Source organism: Lottia gigantea, assembly GCF_000327385.1.
Source record: "Lottia gigantea unplaced genomic scaffold LOTGIsca_156, whole genome shotgun sequence".
NCBI classification, from domain to species: domain Eukaryota; kingdom Metazoa; phylum Mollusca; class Gastropoda; family Lottiidae; genus Lottia; species Lottia gigantea.
Window position 1 is genome coordinate 260,601 of NW_008707898.1, and position 26,714 is coordinate 287,314.

A 26,714-nucleotide genomic window follows, 5' to 3' on the forward strand; every position below is an offset into this window, starting at 1 on the left:
GTCTAGAAGAGTCAGAATACCCTGCCGTAAGGGCTTTTCAACTTGATGAGAGAACACTCCATTGTTTGTGCGAATAGAATCAACAGAATTGACACTCAGTAGTGACTGGTGGAGACTTTTAACCATTTTCCATTGCTTTTGTTTTCAGTTTAAGAAGAGAGAAAAAGCATGTGATCAACCTCTGTACTGTTCATTAATGGAACAATTCATGAAGAGAGATCTTGCTGAAAAAAGTGCAATGCAACACTAATAACACTAACACTTATATAACAGTTTTAGCTATAATTTTTTTTCAAATCTTCCATATTTATAAGAAAGGGTTAGGTTCTTAGCCTACATACCAGGCTACCACAACCAGACTGTGTTTGAGGGGTGAAGATCAGAAATGGAAAATCGCTTCGCCAGCCTCCCAAGGGTACAGAAGGTCTATAATATATCTATAAGAGATCTGATCTTTGATCTACCATAAAGAGAGCAAAAAAAGAGAACAGACTGCTTATATGATTTATTAGAGATACTTTGAAAGTAAATATACGATAAACATATCTATAATACAATAAATATCAACATATACAAAATTTATGGACGGAAAACAACGAAATACAATTATATTTCTAACAGTTTAGTTCTCATAAACAGAATGCTTTATTCTTTAAGAAACAATAGTTAGTTATTTTCAGACTGACACATCATTATTCTAAATCAGTCGCAGTCAAATGAAACCTTATTGAAGTTCTGTACATTTCAGAATATTTGTAATTGTTGACTATTATTCTTCTTGTCAAATGATCAATCTTGAAGAAGTTGAAGTAAATGATCTATATGTCTAGAGATGATGACATGCCAAAATAGAAATTTACGTCTTCACGGCACATAAAGCCATCTCACAGACTTCCAAGGAAGAATAACTTTTCTGCAGTAGTAGAACATATCTTTTACAGAACTAAAATTTGTGACTTAGGCCCTCTTGTTACAGTGGCATCACCAATTCCATGTAAATACCAGGAAACTAATTATGAACAATGATAATCTTATAAACTTAAGCCCTGTTTATACGTCCAAATGTTACCCACATCAGCATATTTACTCCAGGAGTATAATTGCTTATAAGTAAATATACTTTTGCACAACGTCTTGGAGTATATTTGCTTATGTAACCACTTTTACTTGTGTGAGTTTATATACTTGTGTTAGCTTATATAAGTAAACGTTGCCGTATCAACGGGGCTTTAGTGAACATAGTAAGTTGATTCATTGTACAAATAATCTAAAAGAATATCGGAGGCTTCTATGAAATATAAAGGAATGTTCTTGTATTTCATCATGAAATGGACGGAATATAGAAAACAATATTCATTTTAAAAGCTTAAATCTTAAGTAAGACTTTTTTGGGACAGTTTATGACTTCTACCATTTTAAATTTTAGGATTTCATGAAGTTAATCATTTTGTATTATTGTAGACCAATAGTGTCCCAATCAACAACACTATAGGCCAAATAAGTGCACAAATAGAATACAAAATTTACTTAATTACAAATAAATCTTACATTCAAGGAATTACAAGTTAGAGTGGGTGGATTAAAATGAAATAAATAACTAAATATTTGGATCCAAATATCACAGAGTTCAAAATATAATTAACTTTCTCTATGGATGATAGAGAAATCTTATTAAAAAACAGCTGTATTAAATATATCATTTTTATGTCCAACAGTTTCCTCAAGACATCGTAAAACTGAGTAGACATCATGATTCAAATAAATGATGTGAAAAGTTCTCATGAACATTGACATTTGATAGGTTATATCATTTCTTGAGGCTGAACTAGTGATACATTGCAATGTCTTCAGATTCTAATGCAAAACTGAAATGATATACTCAAGCTGTATATGAATCATATTGATAATAGTGAATATTTGTAATGAAGTAGGTGTCTAGGATGAAGCTGCTAGTGTTGGTTTAGGATGAAACTGCTGATATGTTGGTTCAGGATGAAGCTGGAGCTGTAGATGCAGGTGTTGGTCTAGAACGAGGCGCTGCACTACCACCAGATGGTCTCTCTCTTTCTTTCTGATATTCCATTTCTATCTTAGATTCTATTTTTTCCCAGTCTATTTCAATCTGAAAATATAATTAATTTATTTATTACAATGAGCCCCATTTCTAGCAATTTTTTTGAGCCAAAGGTAAATCAACTCAGACAGTGAAAGATTAGAGACTTAGTGCATACATTGAAATTACAGCAACTGAGAGAGAATCCATTGATTCTATTGCATGTACATTGAAAGCAACTGGCTCTCTACATGCTAGGCTGTAGCCCTAGTCGTGTGATCATTTGACTACAGCTCTGCATAACCATGTTGTTCTAACCATGTTGTTCTAACCAGTTGTTCTAACCATGTTGTTCTAACCATGTTGTTCTAAGTAGTCGTAGATCAGGTGATAAGAGCAAAGTCACCAAAAACTAGGATAGCAACTTCTGATTGAGGGCAACAGTTGTAAGTGGCCGTACATCAACTGATTTAAGCAACTGATCGGTTGCAGACTGTCTGAGAGATTTGCCAATAACCATTGAGAGACTAGTTATACCCTGTTGCAAATGTTGATCTACCCCTTGCTTTATATTCAATGTGTATAAGTTATTACAATCTAGATATAGATAACACATTAACATAACTCAGGTCAAACACAAGAGTCAAATAATAACAATTGCATTAAAGTCACGATTCATCACAAGCTTGGAGACTATACAAGATACAAGTACCTCAACCAATTTCTCAACTCCCTAGCCTAATATACACCGATGAAATTTCAAGGGAGTTAGAATTAGATTTGAAATTTGAATCCTGTACATCAAGTTTAAAGCATGACAAAACTTTCAACTTAAAATTTAATATTAAATTGGATAAGTTTTCTAATTTATATTCATCAAATGGAACAAAATATTGTTAAAAGAAATCAACAAGCATGTCAGTAAATTAATAGAAAGAGAAATTTTATGAGATATATATTTTTTCTGTGGTCTGAAAGTCTAACAAGATCAGAAAATAAATGTTTGATCTGACCGTAATAAATCTCTTTATTCCTCTGACATTTATTGAAGTCTCATCTCAGACCTGAACAACATAAAATATCCATTTTGACTTTCTTCAGACATGTTAAGAGTAAAATACCTGTCTACTTGAGTGCTCATATATTTTCTATGAGATATAGTTATAATATTTAGTCAATTTATTGATATTCTACAGATAGTTAACATGCTATAATAAAAATATAGATCATATTACTATGATTAATAAAAATCAAACAAAGTCAATAGTTTCTTTAACATTGTCTTTTAATAAACTATTTGATAAACTGATACCAGTACATCTTTACATCATATAAATTGTCTGGTTAAAAAACTATTACACAAGAGACATGTTGAATTCAAAAATTTATTTGTTCAGTGGCATGAGGGGAGCCTAAAGGTTGAACATCATATAGTATCATATAGCCAATAATGTTTTATTCTGTAGTGACATTTTTAAATTTTCATGGAGAAACGCTGAAGAATTACAAAGCAGTTTTATTGGTAAGCAAGCTATCTATGTTGTCTCAGCAATCTTTCCCTTATTGCACACTCTATAAGTCAAATGATATGAAGAACCAATGCCCAACTGTTGAAGGAACGAAGTAAGTAACTATTAGAATTGGCTACCATATGTAGCTGGTGGTGATCTGTCTTTGAAGTGCTGGAAGGAAGTTGTGGTGACTCAGTGAGTAAGGAATAAGAAACTTGTTCTCCAATCTGAAGTTCCAGGGTTCAATCCCACCATGGGTCAAGACCTGTAGAAAATTCAACCCAGTTTCCTCCTCAGCTACACTGCAACCCCAAAAGAGGTATCTATACAATTTTCCATCCTTAAACATAGCTGTTGTTGGTCAATGAACTTTTCCTAGTATTAATTCCTGAAACCCACCTTCATTTTATATATATACAGTTTATATAATAAGATAAATTTCCCAATGGACTTGTCTCTAAAAATAAGAGAGGATAATTAGATCCCCTGAATTCAATTCAATTTGACCCTTCTACTTATTTTTTATAAATCCTAATTCAACAGAGAACTCTAAAGTACAAAATACAGACCAATCATTTGTTTTTCATCCGCAAAATTGATTCAATGCTTTGTGGGATTCCAATTGTCAAATGTCAAATAGAAAGGTTTCCGTTAGTTTGATACTGGTAATACAAGAAACATGTTAAGAATAGACAGTGACCTATGTTTCTATTGATTATGTAGTTTTGCGTTTCATTTCACAATTTCATGACAAAGAATATGAAGAACAGACACTCAGACAGATATCATTAGATTCACTTCATCTTTTATATCAGGCTCAAATTTCCACCTCAACATTTACATTTATTTTCCTCCAATACCAATTCAATCGGCAACCATTTATGAAATTACATACGTTTAGAACATGCAATAAAAATGAGTTTTGTGTCTGTGCTGGAGGTGAATTTCAGAGAATAAAGAGAAAGATATGTAATAACGCTGTTCTACTCTAGACGTAATATAATTAAAGATTTAAAATAACTACATTTACAAGTTTAGAATAATCAGAAAATTAAATTGACTGTCTAGATAGAGAGAAATATATTTATTACTGATGTATTATCTAGATATCAAGAGATCTCAATCAACAAATTTTACTATCATGTTTCAGAATACAAATGCACCCAGGAAGCACTAAAAATTAACGCACATATAGAGCTCATTTAATGTCTACCATAATTTTTATTACCTTGTTTATTCCATAATATATAAGTGCAAATTGGCAATTTTGATTTAATAATCCAAAATTAGGCTGAAGCCATGTCACCATGTCCTTGTATCACAGAAGTTTGTAAATGTAGCAATTTGGTTGTACATTAGCGAAAATAGCCAAGCAGTCCTCAAAAGATCTTTAAAAGATAAGCCATAATGTTTATAATCTTTCTGTCGAGGTCTCTGATTGGCTGTATTCGATGGCTTACAAACTAATCATATTTTTGAATTCTGTGAGGGTGGCTATTATAATCTAGGTATAAGTTCGCAATAGCTTGACATTGTGAAGATAATTGCTCTAGAGTATCACAAGCTATGCAAAAGCGAATGCTTCACATTTGAAACAACAACCAAACTTAAGTTTTGACTCTTTCATTTACTTGTATTTTTAAAAATACATCCAGGATAAATTTTTCTTAATTTTAACTTTGATTGCATTTGACTGCCTTGCTAAAGATTAGGGCATGGTCTTTTGCTCAAAATATTAAACATTAAAAATAATCTAATCATAAAACTATTGTTAATGGTCCTGAAGATGATCTGTGTTAGACATCACCGGTTTAGGACTTCTCATTGTTCAACTTTTATCATGTCAATTTACAGAAATATTTCAGAACAATATCAGTTCATAAGAATTCAGCAACACTGAATGCCAACTCTAAGTGTTTATGTCTACGGGTATCCATCACTATATAACAGACTTATTATGAAACTGAGGTAATGACAGTTGCAACAATAATGGAGGAAAAGGGGCTAGAAAAATGGTTTGTAGCCCCACTTCATATTTGACAAATCTAAAATATGACTTTTATACATTTTTGACTCAAAATATGTGTCAGAATGCGCCAAATCAATTCTATTATTCAAAACTTTTCATAGGAGAATCTTTTCAGACCCTCCATGGAATTTGGAATCCCAACCCTCCATTAAGTCAGTCTACCACCTATTCGTACCCCCAGTCCCAGGAGGTTAGCACCACCTCTGGGTAATGGACTGGAAAATAAACAGTGCCAGACATCACATGTCATTGACCATAACTTTCATTGTCCTTCATTTCATTAGAATCGTCAAAATACTGGCACAATAATTTGACCTTTTCTATTACAAGTGTCCTGAACCAAGTATAATATTTTAATACATGGATGGATCTAATAGTGACAAGCTAGACAATATATATCACACTAGACATATTATTATAATGTCTATCTTTTACAGACAATTTAATACTGTCTACTAATCAAGCTGAATAAAAACTATTGATGTTATTGCTAGACTATCAATATATTATAACACTCATGGATGTGGAAATAAAATTCAGTCATTTGAATAAAACAAGTCCAAAGATCTTAGACAAATGAAATTGAGAAAAGTCACAAGAGGAAATTTGACATATAACCTATCTGAAACTACAAATCGGAAGACAGAGGCTAAAAGCTAGCAAAAGTCCTGTAGCAGACCTTTAGTGAACCAATGGGAGTCTGTAATAACTAAGGAAGGTGGACAGTTTGTATGCCAGATTTTTTTTTAAGATTCCTGATAATTACCTAGTTTGCCACTTGAATCCCTCAAAGCTCCCAAAGACAATGACGGGACAATCCTCTAGAATATAACCTATACGTAGATCAAAAAGAGAAATGAATTGTTCACGTGTTTTGAACGGAAAGAGATATACATGGATCTAAACTAAAATCTATGCTGATATTTGATCTAGCCTAGACTATCTACCTTTATAAAAACAGAACAATAACCATATAAAGACAAGCCATTATTATTCAATACATTGAACAGAAAGTTTGTAAAAAAAAAACATGTAGAGAACCATATCACATATTCCATGAATTTATTTGTAATTTGAGTTGATTATATGGTAGAGATAATTTTAGAGCTACTGGATTCCTTTCTAATGAATAATGATATCCGAGTCAAGCCGACCTGTCCAAATTTATTCCAATCAATTTGTTGCAGTTTTTAAACTATCGTGAGCTGATTGCTTATTTTTAAGAAGAAGAAAACGGAAATTAGAAAGAGTGAGGAATTAGAAATTAGAAATCAAATACTTTTCATGCATGATGCAGTCAAGTTGAAATAATGTCATGTGGGAAACAGGTGACTAGAATACAACTCAACCAATCTGAAATGTCACAAATCTTCCACAGAAATTTGATTCCTTTTTAATCCTCATTTCATGCAATATTGTATCAAGTATTTCTTCTACACAAAAACAAAAGAGTTTTTTTTTTCTTTTTCAACACTAAGTTATATCTGTACAATAATTGAGAATATACAGATTTTATAAGAAATATCTAGAGCAATTACATGTTTTTTGATCTGCAAATATAGGAAACATGTAAATGAACATCAAGGTTAAAAAACCTTATTCTGACCCATTAACACCTATAATGGAAAAATTGTAGAAATATTGGTATTTTTGGGTCCCATTTAATGATAGTGGAGTTTATTTGTGGCAGCTATGCTTCATCTTATTCATACCCAATATATCTCAAGACTGAGTTTTGGGAAGCACCATGTTTTTTTATTTTTTAGTTTTAGTAGAATCCTTTCACCAATCTGGTAAGAGTCAGTATGTTTTATTAAGTGTAACATTTGAAATGTGTTGTACATCTAACATTACAGACATATGTAGGTAATATACAATATAAATAAAGAACTAGATAAAGTGAGACTAAGATCAAAATAAATAACTTCTACTTTTACTTTAGCATATATCAGCAGATTTCCACGTGCTAGGAGACCCTAGTTAATATATACAGATAAATATATTCTTGGTGCAATATATATACAATTTGTACAGTCATCTTCATTATATCATAGTATATTCTTAACTCAAATCTATTTCAATTACTGTACAGTACTATCAAAATATATATATACTGTTCATATAACTTCTGGGGATTAAAAACAGGCTTTCTTGTCTTTGTATCTTATTTGATGACTGAGGTCCTGTAAAAACTTGACCAATTACCACTAATTATCAAAAATTCCATTTGGCATATGACCAGCATTTGTGATCAGTACAAAGTTATCTATTAATGATTATTTTAATTGTCTAAACCACAGAATGTAGATGTTATATTGGAATGGTGATAAGACATGATACTCTAAAAGACTAAAAGATTTTACAATCCCTACATGGGGTGAAATTTATTTTGACTTTGAACAAATTTGTATAATGAATTAGAAGAACAGAACAAGACTTTGGTCAAGATCATTCTAGATTTATTAGCTAATTAGACCCTTAAAATGAACAGCTCTTGCTTCAGACCTTGGCCCATGTTTTCTATAAATAATATTTTCATTTCACATGAAAACTAGATTCAAGATATTATCTGACTATCTTCAATGAGATTAACTGTCTAGAAAGTTTCAATAACAAGGGCATTTCGTTCACATTTTTAAGTTGTCAGACAAAACATTTGTTTTAACAACTTTTAAACTTTACACATAATAATGTCATAACTGTTATTCAAAATATTTTCAGAAATATTCAGAGCTTATAAAAATATAATGAAGATATTTGCCAGCATTATCAAGATTCAAGATGTGTAGCATTTCATGTAATGTGTCCAAAAAAAAACAAGTAATTTTCACCAGCAACAACTTTTAAACTTTACACATAATAATGTCATCATTGCATCATCTTTAATTTCAAAAAAATTTTCAAAGCTTTTAAAAATACAGTTAAGATGTGTTGAGTATCACGTAATGTGACAAAAACCCAATAAGTTTTATCAGTAACGTACTGAAACATTCCACAACTATTCTCAGTCACGTTACATGGTTCAGGTGTAAATGTATTCAACATAAAGTTTCCAGTTTTTATTGTTCACTATGACTCAACTTTGAATCATCCTCTACAATCAGAGCTCTGGTATTCCCAACAATGGTAATAGATAAGAATTCAAACTTATTAATAGTGACGGCACACAGTGTTCAAACTCTAATCTAAAGATACAGGATTTCTTAAAATTTCTCAGTTTTTTGTTGAGAACTATAGTTGTTATACAATAATTAATATAAGACAGGACAGAAGAAATTGATGACTTAATGAGGATGTTGATTTGGCTCTGGTTTCTAGATCACAGATATGGGATAAGGATTATCACAGCACCATAAAAAAAATTGCAGGGTTACATTGACATATCCTTTCTGGCTAGAAAAAAAAACACAGTGAATATTAAAGTGAATGTAACCATCTTATACAATTCATTGGTTAATAAAATAGCATTTGACTGATTAATACGACTCGATTAATTAACATTTCCACGCCAAATTTTAGAAGGAAATATTTTAAAAACATTCAAGGCACAAATCAACCTCCGAACCATGGCCTTTAAGGGGTATAATGTAGAATAGGCTTGATAAAAGAACATGACAGAAGAAAAAGACAATTGAAGAGATAAAGAATATCAATACAAGAGACTAATGAAGAGAAATCAGTAGGAGATAGTTAGAGATAATTTCAACCTAATATTATTCCTAATTACCCTATAATACTCTCTCATAAATCTTACACATTGTCAACTGAAACACCTGGTATTACTCTCCACTTCACCATTACACAACATAATATTATTACTATAATTACAGTCGTGTGTCTTGACAAGCCTAATTCATGTCTTTTTATCCAGTCTCATGTACCGAACATCTTCTATTTTAGTTCTTAACATGATCAATTCTACAAATGATTAGGATTAATTATCCACTAATAAAACAGAAGACAATCTATTTCATGATGATAGAACAGAGCTCAGGTGCATATCTTCAATCAGACAACTTGACATGTATTATAATTATATATTCTAATTGAAAATTAAAGTTATCTTGAGTAATGTTTCAAATTGTATATATAACAAAATTTATAATACAAGTTATTAACAAGGGAAGTACAATATGAAAACATGACAGCCTTGATTGAAGAATGAAATTATAAAAAAAAGGCTTATGTCCACATTATCTGATTCTGATTTGGATAAGAAAGAGTATAGAGCAGTAGGCAATGAGGTGTTTTTTGAACAGAATGTTTACCATAATTGATACACCTCTGTACAATCTTAGAAGTCTCAAGATTTTTTGTGCGAACAGGAATTAAAAACCACATATTTCATATTATCATAAATAAATGTTTGTTTTTGCCATTTTCGAAACAATCCACGAAAGATTCGATCAAATTAAAATAAGATTACAATATCATTACTTTTCTTTCCGATATTTTTTGAAAAATATCAGAAGAAACAAAACAAAAATGTAATGTAATTTTAATTGAACTGTGGTTAATATTCCGAAGAATAAACTTAACACCAAGTCAACTATAAGCACTGAAAATATATAATATACAGTGATAGGTAACACATAAGAAAATGCGATTTTAATCATCAACTTTCAGAAAACAAAAGTTATATATTGTAAGAAATGTAAATGATTGTGTGTGAAGAATTTTGGTAGATAAAATGCCAAGTTTTATGAAGATTTATTTGGGTATTTAAAAGAAATAAAGATTATCTAACTGACGTGACATTAGAAGTTTAAAGTCAATTAAACAGGTAATTAGATTTTTATTGGTTGATATTACACAAGGTGTAACGAAATAGAAACCAAACTTTTAACTTTTTGATGTATAGTGATAGATAGACCAAATATCTTAAATAACATGTTATCTCAGACAATCTTATACCCATAAACATCCACATTTGATTCAAAATGGCACCTGCATAAAAAAAATAGTCAGAATGAATGTAAGGCAAAAAGCTGTAAAACTCAGGGCTATGTAATTCAACTCTACTCCCTTCTTCAAGATTGAGAATAAAAAACTGTTTACCCATAAACTTTCTGATTTGAATCAAAATGGCATTTGCAAATTTAAAAAAAAAAATTGAAGTAGGAACTTCAAAATTCAAGGCTATGAAACTCAACTTAACACCCATCTCCTAGACATCTCCAAGATTTAGAATAAAAAACTTTTCAGCTGCATGTATACCCATAAACATTCAGATTTGAGTCAAAATGGCACCTGCATAAATTTTTTTAAAAATCCAAGAACGAATGTAAGACAATAAGCTGTAAAACTCAAAGCTATGTAACTCAACTCTACGCCTATCTCCAAGTTTTAAAATAAAATTGTACATTTAAATAACTGTACACATATAACATCTGCTCTGGATATCAACAGTGATTGATCACAAACAACTATTTCAAAACCATTCTTCAATTCTATTTCAGTTTTCAACCATTCCACGCAAATAAGATTTCTCTTTTTAACTTGATTTGAAATTTGAGTCTGGCAAGCAATTAGTTTAACGACCTTCACCTTGCTGCCATGAGAGTGATAACGACCACGTCAATTAAAAAGAGAAGAGCAGATCTGTATCTCCACTAATTAAATTACTGAAGTTTTGACATTTTCAGGTTTATTGCTAATTTCTGTAAACATAACTCTATCTCTTCCATGTTCTGTACTACATTATCATGCAATACATTATCAAATACGTTTCATTAATTCCTACCTATTTCTCCTTCTTCTGTTTTGTTACCTTGATGGATTTTGATTCTGCCTCTTGTAGGGCAGAAATTTTTATGTTGAAAAATTAGCAATAAAAAATTATTCTTTTTCATGCACTGGATCTTATTAAATATGGCATCAGAAACAGTGACATTACTATATATTATTAGGTTATTAGTAGAGGCCACACAATTTTCATTTTCAAAAATTTTTTTTTTAAAAGGCAAAATGTTTTTCAGTACATCAATGCCTACATTTGCCAGTGTCAATATAAAATCTGTTAATTCATGTTCATTGAAAGAAAGATTATCGAGCAGCTCTTGAAACAAATGTCCACAGCAATTCTAATGACACAAGAAAGTATAAATACACTCTCTATTTTAAATCATCAAGTCTTTCAATATAACTGTATTTTCAAAATCCGTGCACCATAATTCTTCTTCAAGTAAACTAAAGAATTGAATTGAGACCTTCTATAATCTCTATAGAGACACAATGTTTTAAATGTCAATTGCTCAACTCATGTATAAGTTGCAATGTTAAGATGTTAATCTCTTTCTAATTTCGTTTCTATTTTAAAACATTAAAAAACTTGTTTCTTTTGAAAATCTATAGTTATAAGATTTAAAAGCAAGACTTTACAAGAAGTTTTATTGATTTCAGCTTAATATAAAGAGAGTAAAAAGATCTTGCAATTTTTATCTGAAAATTTTATTTGACAAATGTCAAAAGAATGCTTTCAAAGATGTTTATTGCAGTTTTGATCTTCTTGTCAATTTTCCTTTGATTTCAGTAAACCAAGCACAGGCTTTCTATCATTAACTAGGTGATTTATTGTAAGTAGTGTTTTATTTTTAGAGCTAGACATGTTTCAGACAAGGTTAAAAAAAAGTCATTTTTTCCTCCAAATGAGGTACAATACTTGATGTACAAAAGTCTATATTTTTTCACCTGCAAGAGGAACAATTCTTTTCAGACACCTACACTAATAAAAGACAATCCAAACTCTCCAAACTCTTCCATGGTGAAAGAAAGGAACAATTAGATTTTACATCTAAGATTCTTCCAGCTGGTCCTATGCAAAATCTCTTGGCATTGATCTTTCCCAGATTATCTGTACCCATTTACAGGTGAGTCGACTGGAAGATGACTTATTCAAGGTCATCAGCCTTACATATGCCGATTGAAATAGGAACCCACAGCTGCCATTTGCCTGACGTAACCAAGTAAATGATGTCATAAAAAGAACCAATGTAATGCTCTATAGAATCTCACATAAAAAAAATATAACTATAAAGCACATAAAAAATCTTGAAATGTCAGACACAACATCTAAGACTAACTAACTTTGTTTTTTAACAAACTGCAGTACCAAAATATAAAATTATCACTAATATACAGATTGCTTTTATGTGGTTGGTACAAACATACTCATCAATATTGGACAGCAATCTAGGGCATTTCAATTTAAATTATAACACAGGTATTAAGAAATATGTGGCACATGAACAATTTACAGTTCCTCAGTCAATGTGTTAGCGATAAGTGAAATCTAATAGAAAGGGACCTAAGCATGATAGACTGTTATTAAATATATAATATAATTATAGGTGTCTGGTGTATGTATTAAGTGGTATGGAATTCAAGCAAGATGATGGACACTAACTAGATTATACCTATCTAATCTGTCTAGCTATATAAATCTAGAGATTACCATGTAACATATTATGTCATGACATTACAGATAACATCCTAACTTAGTTTGACATTCTTAACATCTTCAAGACACTGTAAATTTAAACTGTCCTATTCTACAATCATTTTAAAGAGGCAGTCTAATTTTTTAAGTAGATTAAGAAAGGTTAGGTGCTCAAATTAATGATAACTCTAGACCAAAATCTAGAGAAATGTGTTCAGGTTAGTTTCTTTGAAAGTTTTAAGAAAAATATAGTGCTGTTAATTTTTCAAATGACAAAACTTTACCAACTATGCCACGATACGATACATATCACATTACTAGGACTACAATAAGATACGTATCATGATATGGGTAAAAGACAAAATATAGCAATTTATCTTCCATGTTTCAAGATTATTTACTATGGTATATTTTCAGACAATATAAGATTAATATTACAAATAATTCATTGTCAATAGACTTACTATTGCCACATTTAGGTTCATACATATGGTTTGTGCATTTGGATGGCATCTTGTTATATGTGAAAACACGTTCGTCAAGAATTCTTGATATTGTCAAGTATCAATACACGACCACACAATACAATACACATATCAAGGCATGTTGTATCCAGATGTATCAATTAAGATATATATCGGTGCCAGCACCATCAAAAATACTTACCCCTTCTTTATATTGTAAAAATCTTTTATTATTTTCTTTCTTATCAAATCTGTCTAAATATTTTAATCTGTATCCCATCACTGTATCAACATGAGTTTTATGTTTAACAGCCAGTTCTAGAGCTCTGAAACAGCAGGTAAATTGATCAAAATACTTTACTTTTTGTTTCATACTGGTCACAATGGAATCCATTTCTCAAAATACTGTCTAATATTCAGTCTACAGGGACAAAACATAAACAATGGTAAAGAATAACCTGGAGTAGGAATTCTTAACAAACAATATATAGACTTGTATAACTTTTAAAATACTTTTTCCAAATGAAAAAAAAAAACTTTAAGAAAGACATTCAAGGGACTGCAAAAGGCCATTTAATAAATAATGCCAATAAAAGTATTAAGTGGGCCCTGATATACATGCAGTGTTTAAAGTCCCTTTAATGTTAAGCCCTAACCCATTCAAAAATCAAAAAAAAATCTGACTCTATCTTACCTGTCCCAGTTATAAAGTTGAATATTTAACATGATAGCTCTGAATATTAAATTAGCTTGTAATAATATAGCTTCAGCATCAGAAGGATTACCACATAATAAAGCCATTTCAGCATTCCTAGCTTCTTTAATGGGTATATCTTTAATATTCATTATAAACTGTACTTTATTTACCTGAAATAATAAATCAATTACTCAATTATAATAAATATTTAACAGTTATATGTCAGTACTGGTACTAAAATAATATATCTGAAAGGAAATTGAATGTCTTAGAGCATCCTAGAATATTCTTAACCTTTGAGTTTTGCTTCCACACACTGTGACCACAACAAATTAGATGAAAATTCAGAATGACCAAATATCTGGGATATTGGTTAAAAAAGTAATAAACATGTTGTTGAATGTCATTTAGAAAAAGGAAACACATTGGAATATTAAGAACAAAAGAAAAATTTCAATTCACATACACAAATCTTTATAATGCTCTATGTGAATTAAAGGAAAGCATAGTATATCTATAATATTGTTCACATGTATCTCGTAATTAAGAATCTTCATTTTAGGGGATTTTTTTGGCCCAATTAAATATTAATGTATATATCTGTGTGTATATAGAAGTTTCTATTGAGAGTGTGATGTGAAGTAAGTACTATGATACCTTTTAAAAACATTTGGTTTTTGGGGTTTTAACTGATATGAATACTGAGCCCACTACCAAATGTTTACAATGTCTAGAATTAAATAGATATACAGATAGATAGATATAAATTAAATATATTATTATATATTATTATTCCTGATGACAGTGTGAGAACCACATTGAAACGTTGAAATAATAAATATACCAGAAGTATCTATCCATAAAATTGTCTTATTTATCTATATGCTTCTAAGATGCGGTTGAAAGATTATCTAATGTCTATAATGTCATTAAGTCAGGTGAAGGACTAAACGTTGTATATTATGATTACAAGATTATGTTTTTCTACAATATTGACATGAAACATGTGGAATGTGTTGCATAAACAAACATAAGGTTATTGACAGTCAACTCTAGGATGCACAGAATCAACAGAGTTTGAAACATAACATATTATAAACGAATTATGTCATCTTACAACAGACAATTTGTCAATTTTTACTTTCAGTTTAGCTTTGTTGATCAATATGTTTAATTCTGTACAGCATCTCTTTATTGAGTTCATATATATATATCTGTAATGTAAATTAAAGACAAATTAAGTGTTATGGTTTATTCTACCATGTTAAAACTATCAGACACTTCTCAGAAGAGTTGCAGTATGAACACAGAATGGCAAAAATCAAAATTTCAGGCCATCCACTGATTAGTTCAGAAATAAAGCTCTTGTGACAAATGGCATGACAAGAAATGAAGACTTTTTCAAGTTCATCAGCCTCTGATTTCTCTAATGTGTTTTCTTATTACATATAAGCATTTGAGAATAATAAATAAAATTATAGTATATGATACATCTACATGACTTTTCTTTTGCCTTCCAGTATATAGAATAGCCACTCTGAGTTTCATCATTAATTTTATACTCAACAAAAGCTATTACCAGAACAGACAATGGTTATTTCTGTAATAAAAACTTCAATAACTCACAGTATTAAATCCCATATTGAGTCAAAAGAGACAGCTTTAAAGATTTAAATATCGATGTCTACTTGAAAATTGTTCAGTTCTAAAAGTTATCAGTTTTAAAACCATTTTAAACCTGGAAATTAAAATGGTAATGTATTCTGTCACATTAGACAGGACTCTAAGATTACTTGTAATGGTGTTTTCAAGTTGAGAATATTCCACTACTTTTAACTTGGCAGTTTAGAGAATATTTAAAATGAGGTGGAAGTGAATAATGGTAAATGTATGTATGTGGAGATATTTGTACTAATTGATGATTGCTATATAGATAAGACTAGAATAGGGTGATACTATCACAGTTACCCATTACCATAAACTTTACATAACACAATATAATTAATTGTAAGTTGCTGGTATTTCTGACTCATTTTCATGTTCTACTTGGCACCTGATCAATTCATTTATCTCAAAGAATAGATCAGTAGATCTTTACACCTCGATTATGTTCAGGTATGTTAATTTCAGTGGCGGCACCAATGGGGGTAGAGCTCCAGAAATACTGTTATGACCCCAATTGTACATTTCTAAGAATTTCAAATTTGATATATATATATATCATATATCATATATATTTTGCTCAGAAATATGTGTCAGAATGCACTAAATCAATTCTATTTTACCAAATTCTTTTTGTGGAGAACAAATTAAGAGTCTATATTGCAATCTCAATCCTGAAAGTTGTCCTCTCATTAATCTGTCTGCCTCCTTTTTGTACTAACAATTCCAGGAGGCTGGCACTGTTGGTCAATTTATCTGGTTCCAGATTCATAACTCCTCATAACCCCATTATACTGTCTAACCATGGCTTTATCATCTCTATAACACTATAATATTACAAATAACTGATTTCATAACCAGTAATAAATAGAGAATAAAACTAATACCTCTAAAGTATTTATAGTTTTAAGGGTAAAAACAGGGTTTGGTATGTTAACAAATGTTACTATTTCTAAATATTTGTATGTAAATAAACTGGAATGACGTCAAAAATTAGAGGAATTCAAAATAACTAGACATGGAGAAACCAGACGGCGCTATTTAAGACTTCAATTTTCTTTTTTTCGACTCTTGTTCTACATAAAAAACACAACATTTCTCTCAATTCAATTATATCGACTATCAATTTAAATTCAGTTGGAAGTATCAGGGCTTTTCATGTCATAAAGTACTTACATGGAAAGATGCGGCATTTTGGGGGGTTGATTTTAGTCTTGAATATACAGTAAAAGTCTTCAGAAGTACTAGAAATGTACAAAAATCGCATGATTCCTTGAAGCAAAACAAACTGCAGGCCACACCAACAGTGACAAGAGCAAACGAAGCATTTGCTCGTGGGCTTCATTTCCTTCAAATTTTACATGACGCCGTAGGCCGCACGAAATCATCTACAGAGCCGCAGTTTTATCAGTAAATAAAGTGTAAGTAATTGTCTAGTTGTATCAATACTAACAGTAGGTATAGTGAAAGTAATTGTCTAGTGGTATCAGTATGTATAGTGAAAGTAATTGTCTAGTTGTATCAATACTAACAGTAGGTATAGTGAAAGTAATTGTCTAGTGGTATCAGTATGTATAGTGAAAGTAATTGTCTAGTTGTATCAATACTAACAGTAGGTATAGTGAAAGTAATTGTCTAGTTGTATCAGTATGTATAGTGAAAGTAATTGTCTAGTTGTATCACTATGTATAGTGAAAGTATTTGTCTAGTTGTATCAGTATGTTAAGTGAAAGTAATTGTCTAGTTGTATCACTATGTATAGTGAAAGTATTTGTCTAGTTGTATCAATACTAACAGTAGGTATAGTGAAAGTAATTGTCTAGTGGTATCAGTATGTATAGTGAAAGTAATTGTCTAGTTGTATCAGTATGTATAGTGAAAGTAATTGTCTAGTTGTATCACTATGTATAGTGAAAGTATTTGTCTAGTTGTATCACTATGTATAGTGAAAGTAATTGTCTAGTTGTATCAGTATGTATAGTGAAAGTAATTGTCTAGTTGTATCAGTATGTATAGTGAAAGTAATTGTCTAGTTGTATCACTATGTATAGTGAAAGTATTTGTCTAGTTGTATCAGTATGTTAAGTGAAAGTAATTGTCTAGTTGTATCACTATGTATAGTGAAAGTATTTGTCTAGTTGTATCAATACTAACAGTAGGTATAGTGGAAGTAATTGTCTAGTTGTATCAGTATGTATAGTGAAAGTAATTGTCTAGTTGTATCAGTATGTATAGTGAAAGTAATTGTCTAGTTGTATCAGTATGTATAGTGAAAGTAATTGTCTAGTTGTATCAGTATGTATAGTGAAAGTAATTGTCTAGTTGTATCAGTATGTATAGTGAAAGTATTTGTCTAGTTGTATCAATATGTATAGTGAAAGTATTTGTCTAGTTGTATCAATACTAACAGTAGGTATAGTGGAAGTAATTGTCTAGTTGTATCAGTATGTATAGTGAAAGTAATTGTCTAGTTGTATCACTATGTATAGTGAAAGTATTTGTCTAGTTGTATCAATACGTATAGTGAAAGTAATTGTCTAGTATAGTGAAAGCAATTGTCTATTTGTATCACTGTGTATAGTGGAAGTATTTGTCTATAGTCTAGGAAGAATTCCACCAGGAATAAGTAATAAAAGCTTTGGCTAAAGTAGCAGGTAGTTAGGTTAGATAACAAAGTGTCAGATAAACTATAAAATCACACTGACCCAGACAATTGTTAAACAATATCATATTAGTTACATGTCATTACAAAATATAAATGACTTTTTACTCAACATGTTTACTATCATTATATTTCAACATATAAAGTCAGGTTTTATAAAGTTATAAACAGTCAAGTAGTCTGTAGCCACTGGGTTTTTTATCATATACAATGAGCAGCAGTTATTAAAGGTTTAAAATTGAATAAAATGTTTACATCCTACGGAATTGCACCTTATAATATCTGAATAGTTCAGACTGGTAACAGAATGCAGAGGACAATTTTCAACTACTCGGGGATCCCAGTAAAAAGGGAGGAAATGGAAAATATCAGCCAGTGGGACAGGGGCAATGCATCCTGAAGCTGGAAAAATTCATAGAAAATTACCACATGCTTGTACTATACAGTGTCTTGTATTTTGCTCCAAGTAAACTGACACTAGACACTTTTATAGCCTACTTCATGTCAAGGGCATTCAATAACCTGTATGCTTGCAATATAATCCTACATGCATATAAAGTGGATCAATTATTTCATAATGTTTGAGGTGCAAGTAATATATCTGGAGGTGTAATGGCATATGGTGTTTAGTTGCAGAAATGGAATTGGTTGGTTGTCAAAACTTTGACAGGGGGCAATTCTTTTTTCTATGTGCCTGGTACATTAAGTTTACAAATACAGATATTTGTCCAGATTTACTTGAGAGTATAAGTGTCCACTATATTCACAATCATACTGTATTTTTTGAATGAGGCATTTGTACTTTAATATCATGCAAAACCATGAGTGTATTGGTTTGATTTAGACTGTAATTTACTTTATTTTGGTATTTTCCATGACACTGCACATATGGTTTATAAAAGCGAGTTGACCTACTAACCTCTTTAATGGCTGCATACGCTACCTCTGCTGTGTTCAAATCTTTGGCATAAGAAGCCATAGCTGCTAAACAGGACCATAAAGAATCGTCCTGAAATTAACATATAATTATACATATACCATCATTATAACTAAAATATCCTATAGAAGGGAGGTAACTACATTTAACTCACTTGAAATCAAACTACAAATAATTCCTATATTAATGTATTACATTGAAAGTTCAACATTAACTATGTGGACTCTCCAAATAGTTTACCAAACCAGATGTGCAGTGGCATCAGGTATTACCAAGGAACAACACAGCACCAGGAACAACATTCTACCTATTTGAACAACAGCCTTCCACAAATATTGAAAAATTCAAAATAACTTAAACAACCACGTACCTTGACAAAACGACACAATCTGACAGCATCTTCCCATCTTGAACCATTGACATAATCATGTAGAACAGCTATATAGGGTGATACAGATGTACTGACTAAAGAACCTTCAGCTCGACGTAATATTAAATGATTACCAATAAAAGATAATAGTTGAGGATCTTTACCAAATTCTCTAGAAATAGAATAATACAGATACAAGGTGAAAATAAGTCATGATAAGAAAGAAAACCTTGTATACTTGACTACTGTAAAATAGGTTAACCCTTTCAACGCTGAGTAACATAAGAAATAGTTGAAGTATGAGCTACATATCTTGAAACCTCAAATACCTGAAGCTCTAAACTATGTAGTTTGAAATGTGTATTATATCAATGATATGTTATGGTAATGTCATTCATTTTTTCTCATTTTTTCAATGAATGTTCAATGTTTCTAACAATTTATCAGTTACGCAAATTAACCAGAACTTAGATGACAAGACACTTACGTTGAGTCTCTAGTGAATATAGTCTTGGTTAACAAGTCTCTATCAACATATAATGTATTAGGGTAGTACCATACCATTAGTTTACCATCAGTCATACCAGCTAACATATTAGTCTCATCATTCCACGCCATAGACTGGATCATTGTACCTACAAATTGAAGTGATTTTGACAAGATTGTAAAAATAGCGAAATATGTCTTGTATGAATAAAATCAAATATTGAATGCCGAAAATGGAACAATAGAAAAGCAAGACTGTCTACATACATCAGGTATCACTCTCTAGGTCATCATATACAATAATACATGATGGGGTAGCCGTGACAATTCGGTGGTTCCAACTTATCCCATTTACCAAATTAAAACCACCGATTAGGAATCACTCTAAAGCTCAGCATTTATAGTAATGACAGAAAGTATCATCATAGATCTCTCTTAGGAGCCAAAGTATACAACAATGCAGTTACACAGCAAGAGTTAGAGCAAAAACTTTCACACCTCTTGATCAAAAGAACGTTTGATTAGTTGTAAGTCTGCTTTGTAAATCTCACACATATGATAAATGTTTGTCCTTAGACTGCAACAGAACCAATCAAATAAATAAGAAATATAGGATTTCAATACTTACCTAGTTTAGCTGACTTCCTCTCAGTACCAAATATTCTCACCGATGTTAAATATAGATCTCTATTTTTATCTATAATAGCTAAACGTCTTTCTGTTGTTGGTCCACATTGATCTAATGCTATCTCCATTACTTCTAACTATAATTATACATTAATATATTGTTATTCATAGAACAAACACTTATGACTCAATAGATAAAACTAATACCAATCTATTTATTATTTTTTTTTAAAATGACCACTCCTGGGGTAAGAAAAGATTTTCCATTATTGGAGTTGAACAAAAACAATTTACTTGTAAAATGCAAAAAAAAAAGCCCAAATGACTTTTTAAAAAATGTTTGCAGGTGCTCATTTTGATCTTAAACTTTAACAACCTTAAAAGACTGAGAAAGTTCATTCAATTGTACTTCAAATTAAATCTAAAAGTCTACCTTATTAGTTATAGGTTTACCATCTCCCATTAGTTTACCAGTTAGAGCATCAAATACATACACCACTAGAAAGATATAGAGAAACACATGTATTGATGTTGGCAATTTTTAGCTGCTCAGCTACATTGATGATATATAAAATGAAAAATATAACTAGGCCTGAACTACCTAAGCTAAATAATAAAGAATTAAAAAACTTTCAACAGCAACTTTATCAAATAGAATAGTTTTTTGTTTTTTTTTTAAATCTGTTTCAAAAAATGAGTAAACTTACATTTTTCATCGGTTTTATCTCTGATAGCTACAGTATCATTACTAATAGATATAGTTTGTGTATTTAATATATCTGCTTTCATTCCCTGGTACCGAGGTGAACATACCAATCTACCATCATACGAAAATACATATACACCAACTCCATCTACCATTACAAAATGTCTACAAATTCAAAGGTCATGTTAAGAATAGAAAAACTCATTTATTTATACAATTACAATATAGCAGAATCCAAAAAAAGCAACAAAGCTTAATGCCAATTTATCACTTAGCCTGATCAATTTAATGGCATAATATGGTATAAACCAATGAGGGGCCCTTAGTGGAGATGTGTTGTATCCAATTCTTAATATTTGGAAACTGGGCAATGACTTCTTTAACAGATTTTCTACCCGAAAAACACTTACTTTTCAGTCTGTTTGATCAATGTAACACTGCCTTCTTTTAAATCAAAGATCATTGGTGTATTCCAGTTTCTAGAGCTATAGACATAACATTGTGAAGAGGTAGCTACTACTAGATGGTTAAAATCTAATGATACTTTAACAATACGATCTCTGAAATCTAGTTTCTCTAATGTATCATTCATTACATTTTTCACTATTATCTGTTTACTAGCATTCACAGTAGCTTCAAAATTCTTCCATTCCAGTCTCCTGAAAATGGAATATAATATAGAGAATAAGCAAACAAGAATACAATTTGCCCTTATCTAAAAAGATTTCACGACTTTATGTGGATACATTTTATGATAAAAACTTCAGTCTATACAGGATGGAAAGAATGAAAGAAACATTGATTTTTTACAATGAAAATAAATTAGATTTACAAGGATCTATTTCTATCAGCTTGACCTTTGCCAATCCTCTCATCCACACTCATCTTTCTTTTCATCTTAACAGGGTCAGAATAATAAAGACCAAGACTAAAAATCATACCTTTCTATAACATTAGCAATAATGACCTGTCCATTTCCACTAGCCCCAGCTACTTGTGTACCATCACTAGACCAGGCTAGATTAAATATACTACCAGTATTGGGTTTCTCTAGGGCATATGACCACTGTAATAGAAAATACATGTAATTAGTGACTATCACATAATAGACTCAGTGTAAGTAATCCGATTCTATCAATAATTTTGTGGATACCAGTTGATGAGCGAAATATACAAGAGAATCCAAAGTTTTTTGTGTTTTGTTATATTACTATGTTTCTGTAACATAGGAGAAGAACAGGGCCGCATTCCACAAAGTCTTGTCATAAGTATGGTATTTTTCACAAGTACAATAAATTCATATTCTAAGATTTTTTAAGAAATCAGTACCGTACTTTCAGATTTGATTTATTTGCCATTAAGTATTATTAATAGAATAAGTTGTTACTTCTATATTGTTATATTAGATCAACTACATACCCCACTCCTATCACATAATCTTAATGTATTATATGATCCTACAGCAAACATTTCTCCATCAGGTGTCCAAGCGGCAGATGTTATAGGGTAATCATGTGTTCCACTGCTAAATAACATACGACCATACATATCCCACACCTACAGTATAGTATAAGAATAAACTTTAATTTAATATATCACTCAGTCTTTAATGTCAGTAAAATTCTAACAAGTTCATAATTCCACTATCCCAAAAGCAGTAGCTATATCATCAAACAGTTGAAGTGGAATTGCAAGAACCTTTCGATGTTATCAGTGTTTTAAATACACATGAAAAGCTTTTAAAACCTCTTTACAACCCAAATACCTTATATTTTACATAAGCCAGCACAAACTCAACTTCCAGATTTGAGTTCCCAGCTACTCAGTAATGAAAGCATGTAATAATTCTATAAGCTTACCTTATATTTACAGTCTTCTCCACCAGATATGATTAAATTATTAACTGGATTCCAATGTACCACTAAAATAATACCTTCATGGCCTTTCCACTGAAAATATCAACAAATTGATTTAATTCTGAAGTTTAATAATAAATTCTGTATTGTAATAACATTTAAATTGTTGAAACCCATAATATCATAATATAGTGTTATCGTTATCTATAATAATTCTCTAACACTCATGCCTTGAAGATAATGAACCTACTGCTTTGATCATTATAACTGTGCTGTTCAGTTACTGTGTAAGATTAATGTAAATAGTGGGCTCACCATGGTAGGTTTAGCATTAGCTTGTAATGGTTTGATAACCAGTTGTTTACCATTAGTAAATAAAACCTGTTCACCATCAGGACCCCATGATACAGAATATACTGGTAAACCTAAAAAAAAATTAAGATAATTAAGATTCATCAAAAACATCTTTAAACATAAGAAGCAATACATTTTTTTCTTTGACTACAGAGACAATAATTCCACAATGGTTCAGTGAAATTGATATAAAGTGGAGGTCCTGAGTTTGCACCCACAATTAACACAATTAGTGTTATTATATATACAAACATCTATGTATGTATTTGATATTTTATCAGTTGAATAACTTACTATTTTGTGTCAATGTTGAACGCAACATTCCACTTCTTGACCAAATCTTTACCTGGCCATCTTCTCCAGCTAAAGACATCAAAATAATATCATTATTCCTAATTTCTATCATACAATAAAACAAAAACAAAATATTTGCATTGTTAAAACATTTCTAACCATAAAATATAACTTTAGGACTTTGCAATATATAAACCAAAAAATAAAGTACTAAAGATAAAAGTCTAAATTTCACTTTCTTCATCTCTTCTCTTTACGGTAGTACTTTAGTCTCTATACACTATCATCATAACAACATCTAAATGATACATGTATAAAAGCTACAACTGTTATATAGAAGTACTTCTGTACTGTATCCTACCTGTGACTAAAGCTGTACCATTAGAGCTCCACTGTCCACATAATACAGCTCCTTTATGAGCATCAACTGTTTTCTCAACACGTCCAGTTCTACTGATCAACCGAAACTTTCCTACAAATTTTCATATAAACATAAATCAAACAATTCAATAATAAACAAGATCGTTAAAACATAAATATTTAAAAAAAAAATCTTTTATTTTGGATTGCACATGTGATATAAGATTTAAAAGAAACTTCAAAAAATCTATTCATTGAGGTTTGTGTGGCAAACACATTAGATTCTGGACTGAGATGAGACCAATATCAAATAATACTTGCCATCAGTTGAGGTTAAAACAAAAACATCAGATACTGATTTCTTGGAACCACCACCACTACTAGTTTTAGGAAACCAGTGCATTCCAGTAGGGTAACAATCTTTTGGTAATGTCATAATATTGGAAGTTTCGTGATTTCCAATTAAATTCCATTTTAAAATTTGATGGTCATCAGCACATGAAAAGACTTCATCTGGTGTTGTCCATCCCACACAACTGACTAAATCAGAATGTATGAACAGTTAAGGAAATTGAATTATCAGAATTTGTCCTATATGAATGGTGAACACTACATGACAGTGATAGAACAGGTTTCGGCCTTCTGGTCAGAGAGGAGACAGCCATTGTGCCCAGTTCAGTGATCTGTGAATTTCAGAATCATACTCTATAACTACATTTCAGATCTATTTATTTTTACATTATTTTAGTGGCTAAAACAATGTAAATGATATCGCTATCTCATCACAATCTGCCAACGAGGCCTTCACTCCTAGGCACAAATGTTATCCTTAGTTTGCCCTTGATATAGACATGGAAATCAATGCCATTAATACAAGAAAAAAAATTTTTTTGACTGCTATTGCATAACTACAAATCAACTGTATTCTCAACCAAATAACAAATCGAAGGAGCAAGAATAAGTTAAACTAAAAGTAGAAGAAATGATGGAGCTACTGTTACTGCTAGTCTGAAATCAAAACCTTAAACTACAACACTTAACAAATCAAAGCCAAGATCATCTATAAAATTTAAGATCTGGAAGTAAAGGATATGTTTAGGTTCCTTCTGTAAAGTCGTTTTGAGTCTCATCTCTGCAGATTGTGGTCAAATTCAATTAAAAGTCAGATATCTCCATAAAAAAGTTGTCTGCTAGGTTTGTTTACTTGATGGTATGTGATTAGGCGCATGCGCACGGTCAACTAATATGGTAGAAAGGCAACTAAAAGAAAAAACGTTTGGAGAAAAAGCACTAAGTAAAGTGGAGTGGAATTTTCTTGTCTTAAAAATGATGCGTTAATAATTTCAATATAAAAAGTAAATTTCGATTTTGAAAATATTATAACAAAATCTTTGTGTTTAAAGAAAGAAGTTTTATTATTTCGTGACACATCTAATAATTACACAAAATAGATAAGCGGAAAAGCAGGGAGTTGTGGGTAATGCAATAAAGCAATGTTTTTGTTTTCATTAGAAACGAAGCCTATTTCCGCAAAATGTGAAGAAAATATTTAAAATCAAGCAGGAATTTTAATCCTCTTACCTGAACTGTTGAGTAAGTTGCCCTCTTTATAAAATGAGATGAACCCGACCCATTATTTTATGACATTAGTTCAATTACTAGATAGCAATATAAAAAAAATTGCAATGCCAATAATTAGATTAGTCTAGCCTATCAAAATATGCGTGTTGAAGGGGGTGGAACAGAACAGCATAGGGTTGGGAACGATACTGATATTATGACGAACAGGACAGGTCTCCAATATACTTTTTCAGCCCAATGAGATGAAATGCTTTAAGTTTAGTGTTAGTCGTATTAAAATATTTGTTGGTTATATAAATTAGAAGGTTGAAACGAGTCAGTTTTCTTTTGTCTTTCAAAAATAATAATAGAACAGAACTGTGTATTTATTTTGCAGGAAAATGTCTCGAACACCAAGTGGAAGTAAACTGAGCTCCACTAATATTGACAATGGTGGTGACAGCAAAACTTCAATCAGTGTTAAAATTCCATCTGTTAGCTCACATGGTCATCCTGTCAGTCCTGATAGAAAATCAGGATCAGAGAGAATGATATCACCCTTGACACCTCAAAATACATTCTCAGCTACATTAACAGGACAGGAATACATTCCCTCTAGACCGGTACCATCTCCATCCAGTACTTTAC

General features: G+C 31.0%; 1 protein-coding gene across 1 annotated transcript; it reads right to left on the reverse strand.

Annotated features, from left to right (window-relative positions):
- Positions 1-1,987: 1,987 nt before the first annotated feature.
- LOTGIDRAFT_225973 (hypothetical protein) lies at positions 1,988-25,731 on the reverse strand (the record flags this gene model as incomplete). The annotated part of the gene is made up of 18 exons (XM_009050813.1): positions 25,598-25,731; positions 24,828-25,056; positions 24,508-24,618; positions 24,147-24,215; positions 23,814-23,923; positions 23,502-23,591; positions 23,062-23,199; positions 22,584-22,708; positions 22,053-22,301; positions 21,644-21,807; positions 21,370-21,434; positions 20,938-21,073; positions 20,311-20,458; positions 19,824-19,995; positions 19,436-19,525; positions 14,190-14,362; positions 13,698-13,821; positions 1,988-2,122 (listed from the first exon to the last, which is right to left on the reverse strand). The coding sequence occupies exons 1-18, from the start codon at positions 25,634-25,636 to the stop codon at positions 1,988-1,990; spliced, it is 2,367 nt and encodes a 788-aa protein (XP_009049061.1). The 5' UTR covers positions 25,637-25,731.
- Positions 25,732-26,714: the final 983 nt, after the last annotated feature.